Raw genomic sequence first — 22,292 nt, 5'->3', positions numbered from 1 at the left:
TGAGCCTGCTATATATATATAGGAAAATACTGAAATAGACTAGACCTGTGTGAGTAGTCTCTGGATGGCGCAATGAGGCGGCCATTGCAGGAAAACAGGAAGTCCTATTGATTCAGTGGAAATTACCTGTCTATCCCGGGGCAACACCACTATCTGCCTGGAATTAACCCTTAAGGCTACTATTAACCTACGAACTGGCCTGTGATCATGACATTACCTGACATATTGAGCATCATGTCATGACTACCTGTTACACTTGCTGATTTTTTTGCACTCAAAACCTATCCCGGACTGTGTCCTGATGATTGTGGCATTGAATCGATGGAACAGGTCAGGAGGGGCAAGTGGGGCTAGCATAATGGTTGGCAGTGTCAACCTATGGGTGGTCGGTATGGTAGCTAAATGGTAACAGAGCTCCACAGACTCCTGCACGCTAGTGGTTCTGACTGTAGGACATATAAGGTAGCTCTGCATTTCATCATCAACATTTTAGTGAAGGTTTGAATTTTAACTAGGGCCACAGGTGTGAGACTCATATATGTGACTCTAGGGTATGAGACTCAGGTTGAATCTAAATAGCTGTATTAATAAATAAGGGGTGCCACTGTAGACAGCCATGGTGGGGGTCAAATGTAATTGCAAAAGGTATATATGGTCCTTGCTGTGAATAGAATAATGAATTATTCAATATGTTATTATTTGAGTGAAGGGCGTGTATCAACCACGATATCACGTCTAGTATCCTTAAGCTCAGAAAATACAATCAAGTAAACTTTCAAGCTAAAGAAATAATTTAGATGATATCTTTTATTATTTAAGCTCATTCAAAACTATTAGTAAAGATACCGGGAGGACTTTTGGAAAAGAGACAATCAGTACAATAGGTAATAAAGACAAGGAAACAAATCTGAAATTCATTCATAAAGAAGAAACAATGAAAGAATAATAGGTGAAAAAGAATAACTTTTTTGGGGGGAAATAAATCTGAAACTCAATCATAAAGAAGCAACAAATAATGAATTGAAAAGGTGGAGAAGAAAACAAATCTTCAGTTTATTCATCACATTTTATGATCAATAGAGGTATGACTGAGCACATGAAAAGATAATCCCTCTATTGGACATGGTACATAAATATCCATATGCTGGTCTGCCTAAATGCATGTACACATTTTGACTTCTTAAATGTGCCCCTTCATGTAGTGCGGGCACAGTTACATGTTTCGGTGAGGAGCCAACTGCAGCCTTCCTGAGGGCAATGTGAAAACACCCTAGGGGGAAGCAGACAAAACCTGCATAGTGGATACAGACGTAATGTAACAGGAGAAGAGCTCTAGATCAGCCTTTGGGTGCAACAAATGGAGAGAGGCATACCTTAGTGACATGCCTCTCTCCATTTATTGCACTCATAGCCTGATCTAGCGCTCTTCTCCTATTACGTTACGTCTGTAAGCATTATATCACTTTTAAAGTCCTTCTGGTATCTTTACCAATATTTTTGAATTAGCATAAATAATAAAACATAATATCTAAATTATTTCATTAGCTTGAAAGTTTACGTGATTGTATTTTCTGAACTTAAGGATACTAGACTTGATATCGTGGTTGATACACTCCCTTCAGTAAAATAATTACATATTGAATAATGAATTATTCTATTCACAGCGTGGACCATATACATCTTTTGTGATTAAATCTAAATAGATGCCAATTTATAGAACACATGCTAGAAAATAATCACTTTGCTCCATGATGCCCCATTTGTGGGCTGAGTTGCAATGAAAATAAAACTAACATACTAATTTACTTTACGCATTTAACATATAACAGACTCCCATAATAACATTTAGTGCAAACCAGTCCATAATATAAACAGGGTGCCTATTGATGGAAATGCATGCTGATGGAAATCAAATAAATGAAACGTGCAGGCTTAAAGCTGCGCTGCGTTTTAAAGTGTGGAATTTGAGATCCATTCTGCAAAGACATTGCATTGTCTCAGGGCAGGAAGCGCTGGAGGGATGTAACACTTTCTGTTCAGCGATGCAGTTTGTATCTCGGGTAAAGGCACAGAGGAAATCACGTGCTATTTTAATGGGCTGATTTGTCAAGGGGAGGTTCTTTTTGAGTGACGCAGGGGTTTTAATAAATGGTTTGAGGAAGAGAGGGCTGGATCATTCAATCACTCACTGACGAAGGAAGCAGAAGTGCTGGAAGAAAGGGCTGGTTCCTGAGAGGCTGAGTCTCCTGTGTTCTTGTTGGCAGTTCTTACAAGAGCTACAGTCCTGAGAATCCTTATCTGTGAATGACCCTGTGCGAGCCAAGCAGAAAGGCCGGGGAAGGACTTTGTGGGTTACTGCCAAGCTGAGTCAGGGATATTGCCAGCCGATTTAGGTAATTATAAGAGTAATTGAGGAGCATGTAGTATACGTGAGAAAAGCTTACAGGTTATGATTTTTAAAAAAAGTAATTCTTGATGTATATTTAACGTGGATTCCCACTTATGAGGTGATCTTTTGTTAAGATAACAGGCTCAGACATTCAAGGATTCAGACTGCGCTGGCCAGCCTGCAACAAATGTGTAACTGAAGATTATTATTAGAAAAGCTATTCAGTATGTGTGAGCTCTCTAATGTAATGCATTTCATACAGGTTCAAGCATAAGAAGAGATACAGCATACTGCAACTGTTTGGTAATTTTCTGAATTTTAACATTTTATAAAGCCACAAAAGAGAAAAACTATTTGATTAGCACTCTTATTGTGAGCCTGAATTATTGTTAGCACATAGACTGAGGTCCAACAGGTGCTAAGCCTATTTTACTGCAGGCGGTAATTCACATTACCACATGTGGTAAAACATGAGATAACTTGTTTTATTTGTAAATCAAGTTTTCAGAAGTGTTTGGCGAGCGTGTGAGTACAACTATTTGTGAAATGATCTTGATCTATGATTTTGAAACACAGTCACAAGGGCATAAAAGAGTGATATTGTAGATAAAATATCACAGGAGAGCATGAGATAATTATTCGGACTGTACTAAGTCCAGTACTTGTTTACCGTTAGTGACCCTGGTGAAATAATTATTAGGCAGTGTTCTGAAATTAGTCTCACCACTATAAAAAATACCCTAATAAGTTTACCACAATATATTGCCAAGAGAGAAGAAAAATACCACCATACCAAAACACCACGAGGCACAAAATATAGCCCAAAAAGATTGCTAACATTTTGGTGCGTTGGCCGGGAAGCAGTAAAATAATTACTGTGCGTGGCCTTGCATCATAAAGCATAACCATGTTATGCACTCATTAACTGAATTAATGCTGTGGGGTAATGCAGTACTGTGTACTGACTTGACTCCTGTTATAGTGTTATTGGCAATAGTACTGCCATGTCCCAGACTCAAGCTGAAGTTTCTGAATTGTCAGATTACCCCGAGGCAAAGCTTTATGGTCATACAAATTGGTCCTTGGAAAATGTGACAATATGGAAAACCAGGATTAGCACAGAAGTAGAAAATCAGACATTTGAAGGTATTTTTGATGAAGGAAGCATGAGGTGTGTCTCCTTCGACAGTTTCGAGCTCCAGAACACACACAGGAGAATAACTGCATCATCAGACTGTGCGCAAAACTTTGGTTTCTGTTACATGGATCCATAAAGATGCAAAGGAAAGTCATTAGCAAATTACAGTGCAGTTTAGACAATGAATGTGATCAGGTGCAGCAATTGAAAGAAAAATTAAAACAGAGGGAGATAGACATGGAACTGCAAGCCAAATGTAGCAATCTTGCTACTCAATTGGTTCAGAGAGAGAAACAAAATAATGAGAGTGAACAAGAATGAACCCATCTAAAAGCAATATTGGATGATATATGGCAAGATAAAGATGTTGCAGTTTCCGCAATGCAAACCCTTAGAAAAGATAACAGGGAGAAAAATAAAGAACTCCATGCTATGGAACAGGAGATATTTAAATTACTGGAAGAATATGAAAAAAAGCCAAAGCACTTCATCATTGTCAGAAACAAATTAATGAATTACAAGTAATAATCAATAAGGTCAGGGACGAGAATTCTGCTTTCTGTCATGAAACAGAACACCTTCGTGGACAGTGCAAGAGCCTGGAACAGCAAATATTGAATCTCAGATCTCAGGAAAAGTGACAGGGGACTACATTCCCTGGAGCTGAACTTAATCACAGCTCTAGGCAAGGAAATGTACCAGCAGCTGTCCCCTTCGCCATACCTTGTTATCACCCAATGGTAGGGTCCAAATCACCTACACATATTCATACACATTCTTGCCCACAAGCGAACAGGAATGAGCGACAAAATGACACATACCAGAATGCGACATATAGTTCTTTAAAAATTATTACATCTATCAAGACCTTGATTGAACCATTCAAAAATTGAGGAGAGTGTTGCATGGAAGACCATTTAGAGGCCGTTCATGATATATTCCAAGCCCTTCATATTCCTATGGAACAATATAGACAGTACTTTCACCTCATTCCAGACGCAGCATCTGCTAGTATCATTTGTGGTCTCAACGAACAGGAAAATGTGTCATGGGCAGACTTTGAGAAGGAGATTAGACATCAATTCTCACCTTACCAGTTTATATAGGACACCAAGAAAGCCGTTTATACTATGACGGCAACGCAGAATGGGTCACCTTGCCAGTTCTTTCAAAACTTAAAAAGAACATGTTCACACTTTGATGTGACATTTAACCCTAATTATGTAGAATTTAAAACTGCATACTTTTATGGTCGCCAAAAAGAAATTGTTTCCCAGTTCATTTGTGAATTTGACAGGGAAAACCCTTAGAATGGATAATAGAACAGGGGACCAAACTGTATGAAGTGATATTTGGTCAGAAAGAGGAGGGCCCTAAGAATAAAGAGGCAAAACCAAAGTCTAAGGAATCCACACCAGCGATGTTGGAGGTAAAATCTGTAAAGATGCCACTAGAATCAGTCCAAACTCAGACAAAGAACGACATGACACCTAATCAAAGGGGCGTGCCTCCACCGAGGTCACCACCCCAAACGCCTATGTTCCAATCCATTGAGCCCAGCGATAGAAATTCTTACGTTAGTCCTAGATATCTTGGTAGTTCTCCCAGAGTGGGATTTTGCCATGATATGCCAGGGCTAAATAATAATTAAAATCAAATGTACAATGGCCCATATCAGACACTAGGGGCCAAGAGTTGATTTGACCCTAATACAATGGTATATGGTCACCAAGAAAGACCAAGATATGTAGATAGATTCATTGAAAATGGAAAGCAGTATTGGGAACAGTTCCCACCAAATGAAAGACAAAATATGAATTATGTACCTTGCCAATATAATCAGTCACCACCACTGGTTGACCATGGTCAAAGGATGGTCACTCAGCGTTCTTCATCTCCTGTGTCACGTGAATTCAGAGGTTACACAAATAGAAATCAATCTCCTGTTAGATATCAGAACAAGCCTAATCAGGTTTAGATTAACCATTACTGGCCAGGCCACAAAGAAAGGAATTCAAAGAGATGGACAGGTTTCAATGCTTAGAGGCTCAAGTCAACATGTTGCCTGAACAGGTAGGAAAATTATGCCCAGTCCAAAAGCAACAGCCAAGTGAAGGTGCAGAAGGTTATAGGAGTGATTGTGTGCGTGAAGACAACAAGTGACTAGCTAATCACCTTCGCCCTGATGAGAAAACAGACGCCCATGAATCGGCCTTGAATAAAAATACTGAATTGCTTGCTGATTTAAAAATAAGAAAACAAACTAATTAAAGTGAGACAGGGAATTTCAACACACACAAAAGGAGAGTGTGATTAAATTTAGAGTTGAAACAGACCATTCAGGTGTCTGAAGATGAAGAACAAAAATGGGAAAATGAACAAGAAAAACCGAAAGAACAGAGAAGCAGATTTAAAAAGAGCATCCAATGTGAAAATAAAACACAAAAACGAAGAATTAGGATGAACAGATAGATTATCCTTAATTGATAATCAAAATACTGTTGATACCCACACAGAGGAAACAATTGCCCAAAAGGCAAGGGACAGAAATGACTGACTGCGTACAAAATGCAGATAAGTGTCACACACCAGAAGCTGACAAGCTGTACGTGACACTTGTAAAAATACCCAGACAATAGGTTGCAAAGTGGAAGTAAGAAGGGAGGACCCAGACAATGGGAAAGGCACAATGAGAAATTGGGGTGTGAACACTAGTGGTCCCAAGTCTGAGGGGGCAGTCAGTGGCTACACTACAAATGGGTTTTGAGCCCAGGAATAGACAAAGAAATTGAAAATGAAGTGGGCAAAAAGAAGGGTAATGTGTCATTTCATATGCCCATTTGCCTAGCAAAAAGTAAAAAAGAGCTAAGAAAAGTAAGTCCGGAAATTAGTAAAAATTCACATTTTGTATGCATATTAGAAGAGGTTGAAGATAGGTACTATGCTCATATCACTATTGAAGAAACATGTAAGGCATTTGCAATGATTGACACAGGTGTCCAAGCAACAATAATGTCAAAAGAATTGGTGTAAAGTATCAATGAAGGGAGATCCCCACAGAATCATGTAAAGGTGAGGCAAAATGAAGGCACTGTGTGCAATTTCAAGCGGGGAAGAGATACCTATCGAAGGTGTCACTGAGGTTGACATAAAGATATGGAAGCATTGGATGGGACAGAAAGTGTTGGTCACACCCATTAATGAAATACCCTTTCTATTAGGGATGAATTGCCTGTAGAGATTATCGTCCTTCATTGATGGGTTAAATGGAGTATTGTGGTCCTTCACTAAAAAGCTATTGAGACCTAAGAAAATGATGACTCAAAGCGACAGTGTAAAAGAATGCCACACCGCTGCTAAATCAGGAAGTGCAGTAGAAGTATATCTTCAGAATGGCCGTGTGCCTAGCGTTACTGTCATTATAATGTGTCGGGATGAAATGCAAGGAGAAAAAGATAAGCCGTCTTTGGAGATTTATTTCAACCCTAAGAAAAACTGGCAAACAGAAATAGATAAAAACATGTTGCATTTTTATCTAAATGAAGAAAAATGCAAACCAAATATTACTCCAGAGTTAAAACAAGAAAAACACATTTCAACAATCTCAGAAATACACATGGGCGAAGGGCTGCCATGGATCCCTATCCATGTGAATGGGCATTCTGAAATGATTGAAGCCACTTTGGCGCTTGAACATGAAAGCAGTTTCATTAATGAAAAGGTACTCCAGCAAATACTTGACAGAGAGGAGATCTCAAAGTTTAAAATAAAGAACCAACACATCTTTGGCCTAGATGGCCCTGAGCTGGGTTCCCGCATTTACCAGACAATTTACAGTAGCATTAAAATACAGGAAGGGACAAGAGATAAAAGGTTCTGATGCATTTGTATGCCTACATGAATCCATAAAGCAACAAGGGTTAGCATGCAATATACACGACTGATAGAGATTGGGGATGGACCATTCAAATCCTGGTGGACAATAAAGGGTGTCAAGACATTCATTTGGAAGAGAATTCAGCATTTGAAATGGCAATACAGAAATCTTACCATACTGCTGATTTCAGTAACCCAGTGATCGGGAGGATACCTGAAAGCTATGTGCATGCACAGGGTGATTTACCAGAATCATTGGAGTCTAAGCCTAAGGGAATCTTGAAAGTTCAGTCTGTGTACCCTTATGAGCCAAGTGAAATTGTATGCTGCCATCAGGATGACTGTATTATATTCGAATTAGATGAATCTAATAGAGAAAAACAGCATATTGAAATGGAGGTAAATATTCCAAAATAGGTGAGTATAGCGACACTCCAAAGAGACACTGCCACGATTAGAGGAAAGTGGAGAGGTTCCTCCTTTTGAGGATTTCCCAGAGTTTTCTGAAATGGTAGAGGAGCAGATTCAAGCTGCAGATAATTGCACAAAAGAAGAAGAAAAAGACCAACTTAGAAAAATATTTATGGAGTTCCAACAGGTTTTTGCCAAAGGTGCCTATGACTGTGGGTTGACCGATTTGCATGTGGCCACACTACCAGAAGGACATGGCAGGGAGCAAGTATTTGTGTGACAATATAGGTTACACGTGGCATGTTTGGAATCACTAGCTAATGCAATCAAAAATTTTGAATCTAGAGGAATCCTTAGGCCTATTCATAGTACATCAAATACTTCTATATAGGTGTGCTAAACCCCAATGGCCAATGGCGCTTGGGTGCAGATGTACGTGAATTAAACATAAAGGTACCTGTTTCAAGTGCCTCTTCCATTTATTGGTCAGGTTCTTGCACAGGTTCATGGGTCAAAGGTATTTACCACCTTAGACCTTACATCTGGGTACTGGTGTGTGCCACTAGCTGAAGATATTCAACATTTATTTGCATTTTCATTTGACAAATCACAATATGCATGATCCTGGACCCCTTTTGGGTATGTCAATAGTGGGAGTGAATTTGGGATATTCCTGAACAAGGCGCTCCTGGATGCATCTGAAAGAGTGACAATAGTCTATGTGGATGATGTGCTGATCAAAAATGAAGATCTGCGCGGAGTCTGCTGCAGAGTCTTTCGGTCTGTGGTTGTGACAAGACTCTACAGCGTTTTGCTCCTGAAATTTGTGAGGAACTGAAATCCCTCTTGGCCTCTTGTCCTCTTTCTATTACCATTGCTGCCTCCTTCAAAATACCCAGCAAGCCGCGGAGCGGCCGCAGAGTCTGCTGCAGAGTCTTTCGGTCTTTAGGCTCTGCAGGCTCTGCGGCACTGCAATACCCCACTCGGACATTGCTGTAAAGGATTTCTGTGAAAGAAAACCCCTGCTGACTGGCTTCGCACAGCACACAACCACAACATTCCCCCAGCGGTGAGTGATAAGCCCTCCCTCCCCCCTGTTCGTCTGATCATTCTCCTCACCCCCGCACCGCTCCCTCCCCTCCCACGGCATGTGCTCCGACCGACACCTGCAGCCCCCTCTGTGCCTTCCTCCTCCTACCTGTGGACTGCGCCAGGCACGGGGGTGTGCCTCTTCAGCTGCCTGCCGCACCCCGCAGTGGGGCCGTTGGAGGTCTCCGGCATCTGCCTTCACGCATGGTGGCCATCTCCCTGCACTTACCTGGTGGACCGACAAGATCTCCTCGCTCCCCCGCGACCGAACTAGGAAGCCTCAGTTTACCAAGCACCGCAACAACAACGTCTCAGCCTTTCCCTCCAGTGTCTGCGGCTTCCCTGTACTGCCGTTTCCATCCCAACACTTGACAGAGCCACCTGCTCTTTTCGTCCTTCACCACCCCCATCAGGAAGACACTGTCCACCCCACTCCTCCCTTCCTCTTCCTCACTGCCAGACTGTTTGTGAACCGCGCTGTGAGCGCTGTTTCTCCGGCCCAGGAGACCATTTTCTCTGCCCGCATCGCCTGGTCCCCGCCTCTGTGCCCAACCTTTCAACCTCCACTCTAATCAATTTCTTGGCGCACTTCACCCTCAGTCCCGGACTGCATTCCACCCGCCCGTGCCGCTCGAGGACCACACTGAGAGCAACGGCCCACCTGATCCGAAAAGTTGGACTTCTTTGCTCGCACCATCAGTTTCCAGCTATATGAACAAACAACCAGTCTTCAAGATAAGCCTGCGTTTTGCCGGAATACACTCACAAGCCCAGCTGCTACCTCAACTCTTGCAAAACACAGCTAAACCACCAACTACCAAAAGCACAACGAATGCAGACGGATCCTCCAAGCACTGACTCACCAGTGTCTCACTAAGAACACAAATCACCCAGAACAAGATCCAACCCTGTGTGCAAACCAGTCCAGTTCTGCAGAAGAACTAGGACCACCACCGACACGAAGCTGTAGGAGCGTGGCACCCAGATCCACATAGAGCCAAGACAATACACTTTCAGGAAACAAGAAGGAACTGCATCTGGGAAACAATACCCCACAAAGAGACTGATACTCAACGACATCACCCGAGAGACCGAAAGGGCTTGCCCCTTGGATCTCAGCAGAGCTTCTTCAACGTCCACCTTACAGGAGACCGGAAGGGCCTGCCCCTTGGAACTTGTAGCCTGCAGTCTCAACATCATCGCTTCTTATCAAGCGACCACCTCTGCTGAGAGACCGGAAGGGTTTGTCCCTTGGATCTCAACAGAGTCTCTCTAAAGCCCTTTGCACAGGAGACCGATAGGGCTTGTCCCTTGGATCCTGTATCTTGTAACTGCAACATCAACCTTCGAACCTCTCACTAATCGAACTCATCTGCTGTGAGACCGAAAGGGCAAGTCCCTTGGATCACAACAGATCCTCTGCAGCACCCTCTACTAAGGAGACCGAAAGGGATTACCCCTTGGATCCTGTAGAGTACAACTGTACTTTTGCACCACTTTCACTGTTAGGAGACCAAAAAAGGGCTTCCCCCTTGGATCCTAACCGAAACTTCTATAATACAGCTTCCTCCAAGAACCCAGAAAGAATATCGCCTTAGGATTCTACATTGCAGCATCAATAAACACTCCTTCTCCGCCCAGGAGACCTAAAGGAATCGCTTCAACAACTTCAAAAGAGCAACTGGGACACGCTCAGTGCCTTGGATCCTGATAGGGCCTGTCCGACAGACATTGAAACAGACCCTAGACAAACAAAGGAGAAATGTCGGCAACTGGACCCAAACAGCAATCTGCTGTACGCCCTAAAACAATACTAAGAACTAAACTCAACACAGCTGCTATGTCTGCCCTAGATTCCTCGTGATTAACTTTGGAACAATCACTTTGTAGAGCTCAGACAATAAAACCCGTCCTAAACCACCATCAACAGACAGCAGACCTGGATATCGAGCATGCCCCCATCCCAGATGACCTTCCAAAAATAAAAACTGATCCTACAACCTTGGATCTAAATAGACAAATTAACGATCAGCAAGGCTCTCAGAATCAGACTAACATACAAGCACAAGTCCATAGCACCAATGCCACAACTGAACATCATGCTATTCAAGGCACCGACACTGATAAGGACCCTGATCTAGCACCTGCAGGACCAGGAAACCCCTCTACTCAACCATCCAACGAGACTCAACCAATAGATGTTGACTCACGAAGTCACAACGAACATCAAGAACTACCACCACCGTCGTCTTTAAATCTACACCCTCTCTACCAACCAAACACCAACGAAACCGCAGTAAATGGAAAGCCAGGACTAACGATAGACGACACCTCGGTTAACGGTACGACACAACCAAAATGTGACATAAAGGTTGCAATGCCACATGAACGACTTGCATCAACACTACGCAACACAAACGCCACCAAGAAAGCTTCTGTGATAACAGAAAAATCCACCAATTTACCCTGCAAGTCTCCTGATAAACTACATCAAGAACTATCTGTGCCACCCTTTGAACCAAACAAATATGAGATCTCGAACGATACTGCCAAGAAACAACCAAGCGAACATACCACTCACACACTCAAGACTCTGGCTGTCAACAAAGAAGATCCATCTGCGATTATAAAAAATTCCAACATTCAGAAAATCAGCTAATCTCATTCAGATGAACCACGACCTACCACTAGCCTACAAAAACCACCAAACAGCCTAACTCAACAAACGAAGAAGGAAAAAGCAAGACTAGCTAAACTTGCATGGCTACATACTCATAACTCAATCAAACTTGCTCAAGCTCCAGAAAATCTCAATAACCAAACCATAACCAAGGCAAGAAGACTCTCAATGGATTTTACAGAAATTGAATCAATCATGCTAAGCCTCGAAAAACTAAAAGAATTATTTGGCAACATAACTGGAAACCGCCAATCACAGCTTACCTCGACCCCATGCTTGACACAAGGAAACGGACAAAGACCAATTAAAAGAGAAACTGAATCAACTCAATCAAGAAACCAAAACATTCCTACTCAATTCACCTATGATAGAGACGAATCCTACTAGACACCTGATCCTATGACCAAGAACGAACATCTCACACCCCATTCGAGTTCAACAGAAACCAAATCTATCAATGCAACATCCAACAAACCTGATCATGAGGATCATACCAACTCAAGGATCCCGACAACTATGCTTGACCTACAAAACATGCTTATCGCAGTGCTCTCCCATACATGAAGTTACACAAAGCCATGAACGATAATATCAAGGACCAAGCAACTCTTTTAGCACTGATACATTCCAAACAGATCTACATAGAGAATTTCATAACTACAATCTAATCTCGTTTGAATTCGGAAGCAGAGCAATCCAATCGATGGCAACAACGCCTCTCAGAAATAGCAAGAAGCGACCGTCAAGAAAAAACCAACCTTAATACTGAAGTATTAGCACTACTCAAAGCCCAACATCAACATTAAACAACACAGAAACCAGACACAACAAGGGATCAATTGGCACCAGCTCCTCAACCCAAGGAAACGCTCCCACAACCAGCTGGTGGACTCCAAAACATTGGCGCAACCCATACACAACGGAAACCTGAACCTGCCATAACCGCACAGCTAGAGACCCAAGATGCCAATCATCCTATCAGGAAAACCACAGAACAGTACCAGATCTTTTCGAAGGACAAACTTGGCACTATTATGAAACCACCACACTCAAAACTAACCAAAAAAAGACAAACAGGCTCAAGAGCCTTCCTCAGAACAATAAAGACGACAGAACAAAGTCATTCATTACCAACAGACAAGACGATGGAACAAAGCCTTCGACTAGCCAAAGAGAAAATTCCTCATCCCTCCACAAAGGACAATAAAACCTCAAATCAGCACGAACAGACTGTGGCCTTACAGACCCGTGGACCAACAGATCCACTGTCAGAACACTCGACCCAAGATGAAGACCTCCTCAACCTCTCAACCCACAGAGACCAGCTAACAGATGACACACCGCCACCCAGGCATCCCGCAACACCCTCAAGTTTCATAATAATAGATGAATACACCAACAATCACGAACCACAACAAATAGACATCTACGAAGGAATCTCAGAGGACTCACTACAAGAAACCTCAGATATATCTCACGACCCTTGCTCCCCTGTCTCATCACTAGCAGAATCTTATGAGCAAGTATCAGATTACTCTCCTCTCAGCTCACGTTCATCAACCAACACTGATTGTACTTTTCCTTCATTTGGCTATCCGCTCCAACAAAACCAAATATACGAAATCCACATCAAAAACAGAACAAACACTCTACGACTCTTTGGAGCGATTCACAACTACAACAAATAACAACAAAAAAGATTGACTTAATAACCTTCAAAGATGACAAGCACCTTGACAAGATTGTTGCTGAACTCTCTGATCCAAATGATCAAGAACTGATCTTATCAAAACGTGCCCAACTTCTCAAACTGGGCTTTAACTGCTGGGCATCTATATCAACAAGAAAACATCAAATAAATAAATACTAAATCAACTGAGAAAGCAGACGAGCAACCACATCAAGGATCGCTCAGAAAATGCTACACCTTGGACTCACAGCGGCCAATGGGAAGAGTTGAACAGACGTGACCGACCATTCAAAGAATCTAGAATCTAGAATCCTCATTCACAGAAACTGTATCCTCAAGAATCTCAGTCTACTCTCAATCATAACAACCACTGAAACCAGACATCATATGGTCGCTCTGCTCATGGAGTACTAGAGGAAACATGCATTTGTTTACCCAGCCTTCGACTGATCTTGAAAACTATCACATCATATGTCTCCAAGAAACTTGGATCAGCGAAACGCCAGCGTGCGATGGATTCCTCACCTTCCTCAATCCTGCCATAACTAAAAATCAAGGAAGACCAGCATCAGGCCTACTTACTCTAATCAAAATAAACCCTCAATGGAAAATATTGACTAGTGAAAACATCAACCCCTGGATACAATTAACAATAATAACGATGATCGAGAATAACCAATCCGAAAAAAACTGCTGAAATAACAATTGCTATATTGAATCTATATTGGAACCCCGCAGCAATTACAACTGAGGCATTCATCGACGGTATATTTATCACACTTGCTAAACTAGTTGGAACCTATCATCGCCTAGGAATAATACTCTGCAGAGATCTTAACATCAATCTAATCACACAAAGCGGCACCCGCCGAAATCGCCATCAACTTTCATCAAAAGCAACAAGGTGGATGAATGAAATACAATCTCGAGAGCTCATCCTTTTAAACCATGCAAGGAGCAACTCAACCTCCTATGTGCCAACATGGGCCAGAGGATCCTCATCTGCAATTATCGACTACATTTTCCTTTCACAAACCCTGCATGAATCAGTGAAATCAGCTCAAACGATACTCTCAGAAAACAGCGACCACAACAAGTTAACAGTGCTTTCTCATGCCACCATCAAACAAGACTTAACTCCAAACTTATGTTCAGTTGAACTCGACAGAACTTCCACAAGGCTCTGCATCCCGCAAGCAGCGATATCTCTTCTATCGATGAAATTTCACGCCTCGAACAAGACTGAACTTGAAAAACTGAATTACGAGTGGATCCTCCTTCCATTCCAACAACCAACCAAAAATCGACCACAAAAAACCACCTACACTCCTACAACCAGGAAATAGCAGAAAAGAAAAAGGCCCTGGCGAAATCGTTAAGGCAGTTGAAGAAAACCAAAACATCAGAAAACATCTTGCAGATTTCAAAATTGAAACAAGCTTACAACAATTAGAAAAAGTCGCAAAAAATATGTTGCTGCAAACAGATGCAGAAACCATAACGAAGACATACCAATCGAATAACACAAGAGATCTCTGGAATCTACTGAACGACAATGCTCAAAAACAGCACAAGTTAACGGCCAATGTACCGCAAGAAACTTGGGTTGCACACTGTTCAGACATCTACGCAGATCGTCCGTTCCAACCTGAAAAAGAATCGATCAATATCAAAGTAAAATGGACGGTAATCGCCACCTATGAGGACCTGCTATGTATGATTAACAACCTCAATACATCAAGAGCACCTGTCCTGATGGACTTTCAAACGCCGTATCGAAACAAGATCCTCCGGCATGGGCAAACTTCATGTGCCAGATAATACACATCATAAACAGGCTCAACCAAATCCCAACCTCCTGGAGATCGGCTACAATTGTCCCCATACACAAAGAAGGACCCCGCGACCAACCCCAGAATTTCCGCCCAATTGCACTGTTGGACCCGCTTGGAAAACTTTTCGCAACAACACTTCTCAGACAACTAACCTCTTGGGCAACATCCAATGCCCGGATCTCAACCCGACAAACAGGCTTCACTACTAATGTTGGAACTAATATCAATCTACTGCTACTCCATCTCATCAAACATGAAGCCATCAACAACAAGACCACGATATATGGTGCATTCATTGACTTAAAGATGGCCATTGATACCATATCACGGCAAAACCTATGGGCAAAACTTAAAACATGGAATTGCCCCCCGAACATTCTGGAACCAATCATCTTACTCTATTCAGATACTTCAATAAAGTAAAACTTACAAAACAAGGCTTGACCACCAACCCAATAATCACATTGAATGGCTTAAAGCAAGGATGACCCTTAGCAGCAACCCTCTATAACCGTTTCACATCTGACATAGAACAACATCTGACCAGCAGCCAAATGAACCCGCCGAAAATAAATTCAACACCTGTCCCTGTCATGGCATATGCGGATGACATCATTCTGCTCGACAAAACTCCATCTGGGCTACACATTGCCTTGACATTACTGAGCAGCTATATGGACAACAATGAGCTAACAAACAATGTCTCAAAAACAAAGACTATGACTCTAACAAAACCACAATCAAAATCAATACACCAACCACAATTTAACATTAGTGGAATTCGATTGGAAAATGTCACAACATTTAAATTCCTTGGCATACTTATCAACCAATCCAAGACTGAAGGACAATGGTTGGACAAAGTGGAACAAAAGGCACAAACACTGGCACGTCAGGGATGCATACTCCACAGAAAATATGGAAAATTCTCATTTTATCCGATCATTGCCTATTATCGATCAAAATACATCCCGATAATAACATACGGAACGGAAGCAATGTTGAATACAGAAGAAGTAAACTGGATGAAACTTGAATCAACCTTCTGGCGAAAGATTCTCTGTCTCCTTCACTTGTATCTGATGCCGAGAATAAGATACGAACTCGCAACACAATCTATTAGATCTATTGTATGCTGGAAACGATTAGACATCTATCGTAAACTACTATCGGACGAGAAAACTCCTGCCATTCAAATTCTGAAAACCCAACCAAACACCTTTAACAACACGGTCCTAGAAAAATGGAAAAAATCTATCATTAAAGAAATGGAACAGGAAGAAATCTCTGAAAAACTCTTAATTATGCGTCCTCAACACGCCAAAATCAAATTATTACAGAACGATTGGATCAAAACTATTCAATTGAAAAACACCTACAAACAGACTCTCCAATGTAACAAAGACAACAGAAAATGAAACGAACCACAGCCGTACTTGCTACTATTTCCAGATCAAAATGTCAGATCGATATTCCTGAGAATCCGCCTGAATATTTTACCAACAAACTCTTACCTTGCAACAACAAGACAGATCGTCAAATCACAAAACTACTGTCACTTCTGTAAAGCTGAAAATACACCAGAAACCATATTCCACCTGGTGTTGTAATGTCAGTTTCTTGCACCCCAACGCAAGCACTTTGGCTCCCACTTTGATCTCGCATTGAACACAGAAGAAAGATGGGTGGCCATCCTCAGTGGAAAGAATAACAAATACATATACACAATTTCCCTCTTCCTCTCCAGCATCCTTGATCACAATGGAAGAAAGGCTTGAACCATGATAATAGACAACAGACTTTTTTTTTTTTCTTCTTCAAACTATCTCACATCTGACCCACAATGATGGAAAAGTTTGACACCAAACTAAAACATCAAAAGAAAAAAAAGAAAATAAATAGTCTATGTGGATGATGTGCTGATCAAAAATGTAGATCTGAAAGCCATTTCAATTAGACATGTACTCCGTCAGCCACAGAAGGCTGGGGCAAAAGTATCTTTAAAGAAAGCACATTGGTGCAGGAAAAAGAGTAAACTTTCTAGGCCATGAAGTCACAGAGCATGGGTTAAACCCACAAAAGAAAAAGGTGGAAGCGATTCAAAAACTAAAAGATCCCACTGACTTGAAAAGTTTAAAGAGCTTGTTAGGAATGACAAGTTACAACAGAAAATGTATTGAAAATGATGCAGAGATTACACAACCTTTGACAAGATTATTGAAGCAGTGTGTACCCTGGAAATAGGAAAAGGAACCAAGTGAGGCAGTGGCCATGCTAAAAGGGTGCCTAATGAAAGCACCATGTTTGGCATATCCAATAAAAAAACTGGTTTTATTTGTAGAAATATGATTCACAGATCAATGCATGTCAGCAGTGATACATAAAAAACATGACGCAAATAACAAAACCATTGCATATGCTAGCAAAGCATTGTTGCAGGTGGAGACCAAATTTAGGGAATGTGAAAAGGTGCATCTGACCACTTTTTGGGCATTACAACATTTCCACCGTATAATTCAAAGGGAGAGGGTGATTGTAGAAACAAATCACAAGCCTCTGCAATTTTTGCAAAGTACGAGAATCAGATCAAGGAGTTTGGCCCAGTCAAGAATAAGTTCATGGACATTAGCCCTTCAAGGATTTACAGAAGAAGTGACATATGGACAATAAAATAAAAAGAGCCCAGTTGCTCAAGGGCTAGCAGAGTTGCAAGATTGTGCAGCTGTCTGTGTGCATGATGACACTGAGCTAGAGACAAGTTTAAAGGAATTTCAGCAGTCCTCACACAAGACTTTCAACGAAGAAACATGTAAGAATTTACCAATTGTGTATGTAGATGGATGTGCATACCATGTAGAAAATGATACTAAGAAAGTACTCCTAGCAGGAATAGGAAATGCATGGTTTAAATGTGACAGCATTCCAAGAGAAAGCATGAGGATAGACCCCAAAACAGTCAAGTGGCAGAATTGGCCGCTATTTATAAGGCAATATCTACCGCAGTAGAAAATAGACTCAAAGAAACAGTTCTAGTCACTGATTGTGATTATGCACGAAATAGTTTTGTGGAGTATTTACCTGGCTGGAAGGTGAAAGGGATGCTCACATATAACAAGAAGCCACTTAAAGATGGGAAGATGATTCAAGCTATAGCCAAACTTGTGTCAGAAAATGACCTTATAATACATTGGAGGAGAATACGTGGTCATTGAAAAAACCAGGTGAGGATAAGGAAGGAAGGAAATTGGAGCTGTAATGGGGGAGTTATTTTCTATTGAACACCTTGGTGAAATACAGGTGGATGCTATAGCACGTTCAACAACTCCAAAAACAGTTGAACAGCCTGTGGCACAATAGCGCTTTGACACTCCAGATGAAGACTTGATTACGGCACAACAGGAGGATCTTATTCTAGGCCCATTTTACAACCCTTTGCTAGAAGCAGAACAAAATCCACTGACGGAAGCGGACTGCAAAGGGAAAGAAGAATTGAAAGTGCTATTAAAAAACAAAAAGAGAATTGCGTTACAAGATGGACTGATGATGATTAGACAATCTGTGACAGGCCACATCCAATGGGTAGTGCATTTGTCATTTCAGGGATTGATGTTACATCATGCCCACAATGCCATACCTGCAGGACACAGAGCTTCACAGAACACTTTGGAAATTTTAAAAGATTATGCCTATTGGCCACACATGTCTCAATATGTTGAGCTCTACACTAGAGGGTGTTTAGTGTGTGCACAGTTTCAGCCTGTATCACCAGGTCATAGAGCACCATTAATGAAAAGGGGTTTGACACTCCCATGGTCGGATTTACAAGTTGATCATGTAGGGCCTGTGAGGAGATCAGCAAGGGGAAACGGGTACATGCTGAGAAGAAAAGGATGATCCAGATTGGAACCCTCCCATCCCCCTGCACACTGTAGTATCCTGGCATAAAACAGTTAAGGATTCATATCAAACTATGAATTTTAACAGATGTTATACATATCAATTATACATCACAACTTTTTTATGGAGTTAAAAACCAAAAGATGTTTAATCAACATGTAGTGTCTTTCATATGGATTTACAGAAGTCCAATGTATATGGCTGACATGTTTTGAGATTGCTTTCTCTTCTTCTTGAGCCTAATTGGACTGTGGACAGACAATATATAGAGAAATACCATAAGTATGCTAGCGAACATTGGTATACATCTTGCATCTATGAAGTCACAAATTGATTATTTATTACATCAAATTGGTATCCACCATGTTAATATAAGTATCTGGTCTATGGAGCGGATCTAATCCTCATGGCACCTGGTTAACGAGTATCTAGTATCAAAACCTGGCTCACAAAAAGTGAGACTCAACAATCTATTCAGAGATTATAATCCTCCCCTATGTAGTTTCTCTTCCCATATAATTATTCTCATGTGGGCCATAGCAAAATTACAACTAACCTCAAACCGAATATTAGTGGAGGAGCCCCCTCTTATGTCACACATGACTCACATGTATCTTTCATATGTCCTGCAGTGCTTCTACTACAAGAGATGATTATTGATCCCAGAAGGATATATGTGTTTGAGAAGCCTGTGAACCTAAAGAGAAATGAAGGAGAAGACAGACTATGATGTACTGTCTATTCCATGTGGATGACCTACATCTCTAGTGTAGTAAAATTCGATATGGATTAAGTACTAAAATGTATACAACTACTCACAATTTCAGTGGTGCTGTTGATAGCGTGTGTGTGTCAAAAAGGTGCATTTTCAGCTATCCATCGCGGTCACTACAAAATAACCAAAATATATATATATGTATGATGATTAGCAGAGAAAGCTCTCAGGTAAAGATACGTCTGATAGTCACCACGTATTGAATGCACCCACGGGTTTTTAGATGTGCTTGGCGTGTGTGTAAGTACAACTATATGGTTGTGAAATGACCTTGATCTATGATTTGAAACACAGCCACAAGGGCATAAAAGAGTGATATTGTAAATAAAATATCACAGGAGAGCATGAGCTAATTATTCAGTCAAGTACTTGTCTACCATTAGTGACCCTGGTGAAATAATGACTAGGCAGTGTTCTGAAATGAGTCTCACCACTATAAAAAATACCCCAATAAGTTTACCACAATATATTGGTTTGCGAAATTTGGAAAAAGGCTGCTGACAGTACAGAGACATATTACGATAGGAAGACATCTGTGAGAGAATATGAAATAGGAGACCAGGTGTACAAATTTAACTTTGGGACGAATAAGCATAAAAACTCAAAATGTCTTGCAGCATGGCAAGAGCCATATAGAATTGTAGATACGATTTCACCTGTGGTTTACAGAATTGCTAAAAAGGAGGGAGAATTAACAGTGGAACGGTTTGTCCATGTTAATCAAATTAAGCCTGTCCACCTGAAACATGAAATGAAAAGACTAGAGCGAATTGAGACTAGCAGGGAGTGAAAAAGTAAAGCGCTTATCTATTAAATAGAATTACCATAGCAGGTGGATAGGTGTAAATAGTGTGAAGATATCAAAATGAGATTTGAAGATATAAAAAGGAAAAGATACATAAAATTAGTGAACAAGAATATAAATAGGTAACTAAGAGAAAGGAGTGTTTTGTTTGAGACAGTTGCCTGAAAAGTGCTGTGTGAATTAGTATGTGTAATGTATGTTATTTCAGATGGTCCTAAAGAGATGTCCTCACTGCATTATGTGGTGTTGTATGCATAATGTGCATTTGTATACATAATAAAATGCAATTTCAGAAGGGAAAAGTAAAGGATTTGATGTACTTGATTCTTAAGTTGTCTTTTCTTTTTACCCTAGAAGAATAATTGTTTTCCCCGTCAGTGCACCAGATCCCTGCAAGTGCCAAGATCTCTGGAGGGTACCACTGGAATGGAGTCCCCTGGAAAGCCCCCTGGACCGAGGAAGGGGGTGAAGATGATGACCTGAAAGAAGTGGAGGGGGTGAAGGTGATGACCCCAAAAGAAATCCTGCCTACAAAGGATGGACGTTCACTTCACCAAGAAAAGTTTCCTGAACAATTTCTGACCTACAAAGGATGAAAGTTGACGTCACCAAGAACGGTTTCCTGAATGATTTTTTAATTGACTGTTAAAGACTATTTTGTTATCATTTTTACAAACTGATTTTTTTTACCGGCTCTTACTGAGGACATTGGCACAGTTCTATGGACTCATATTTTATTTTTAAAAAAGATTTGGAAAAAAAAAACAAATTGAAGATCACCAATTAAAAAAAGATAAAAGATAAAGATGATCAAAAGATGAAAATATATGATTAACATTTTTTTTTGTGATATTTTTTTTTCTTTTGCTCAAGACTAGGGATATATACCTACTGTTTTTCGTGTATGAACATTACCAATTGCATGTTATTTGTTTCTTGAAGATTTAGATCAAGGAAAAATCATGCCAACATCACACCAGGATTAAGAAAAAAAGGAGGGTGTAGGAGGAGATATAAGGTAGCTCCACATTTCCTCATCCACATTTTAGCAAAAGTTTGAATTTTAACTAGGGCCAAGTGTGGGAGACTCACCTATGTGACTCAAGGGTATGAGACTCAGGCTGAATCTAAATAGATGCCAATGCACACAACAAAGATGACCCCGAGGTTCTTAGCCTCGCAGGTAGGGGTAGAAGGAGGACCAAGGGAGGCTAGCCAGATAGGGAGGAAAAAGGATGGTGAAGGTGTACCAATGAGGAGGATTTCAGTCTTGTTGGAATTTAGACAAAGATTGTTGGCGGCACACCAATTTTGAATAGCGATTAGGCAATCAGAGATGAGGGAAGGAGAGGAGGTGGCTGAGGGAAGCCTGAAAATGAGTTGGGTGCCATCAGCATAGCACTGGAAATTTGAACAGAAAATGGAAATGCAATAGGCGAGAGTTGCCAGCTATTGGTTGAAAAGCCAGGGCGAGAGGTTAGACCCTTGGGGAACACCAGAGGTAGAGAGGGAGATAGAAGATAGGAAGGACCCAAGTTGTACCTGGGAGGGTCGATCAGAGAGGAAAGAGGTTAGACAGGCCAGAGCCTGATTGGTGATACCAAGGTTGTCACAGAGACGATTGAGCAGAGTGGTATGGTTGACTGTGTTGAAAGCAGAGGAGAGATCAAGTAGGATAAGGACAGAGGGAATGTTAGAGTCAAGGGT

The 22,292-nt window shown here is 41.1% G+C and overlaps 1 protein-coding gene across 1 annotated transcript in view; it reads left to right on the top strand.

The window, feature by feature from the left end:
* Positions 1 to 21,343, top strand: part of SH2B2 (SH2B adaptor protein 2) — an 880,732-nt gene extending 859,389 nt beyond the window's left edge. The window contains exon 9 of the mRNA XM_069614985.1: positions 20,940 to 21,343. Within this exon, the coding sequence (XP_069471086.1) occupies positions 20,940 to 20,947 (8 nt within the window). The 3' untranslated portion in view covers positions 20,948 to 21,343. The remainder of the gene's footprint in view (positions 1 to 20,939) is intronic.
* The last annotated feature ends 949 nt before the right edge of the window (positions 21,344 to 22,292 follow it).

This window comes from Ambystoma mexicanum, chromosome 9 (assembly GCF_040938575.1).
Source record: "Ambystoma mexicanum isolate Mex_15411 chromosome 9, UKY_AmexF1_1, whole genome shotgun sequence".
NCBI classification, from domain to species: domain Eukaryota; kingdom Metazoa; phylum Chordata; class Amphibia; order Caudata; family Ambystomatidae; genus Ambystoma; species Ambystoma mexicanum.
The sequence above is the reverse complement of the archived record's forward strand: the minus strand, read 5'-3'. Positions and strand labels throughout refer to the sequence as shown.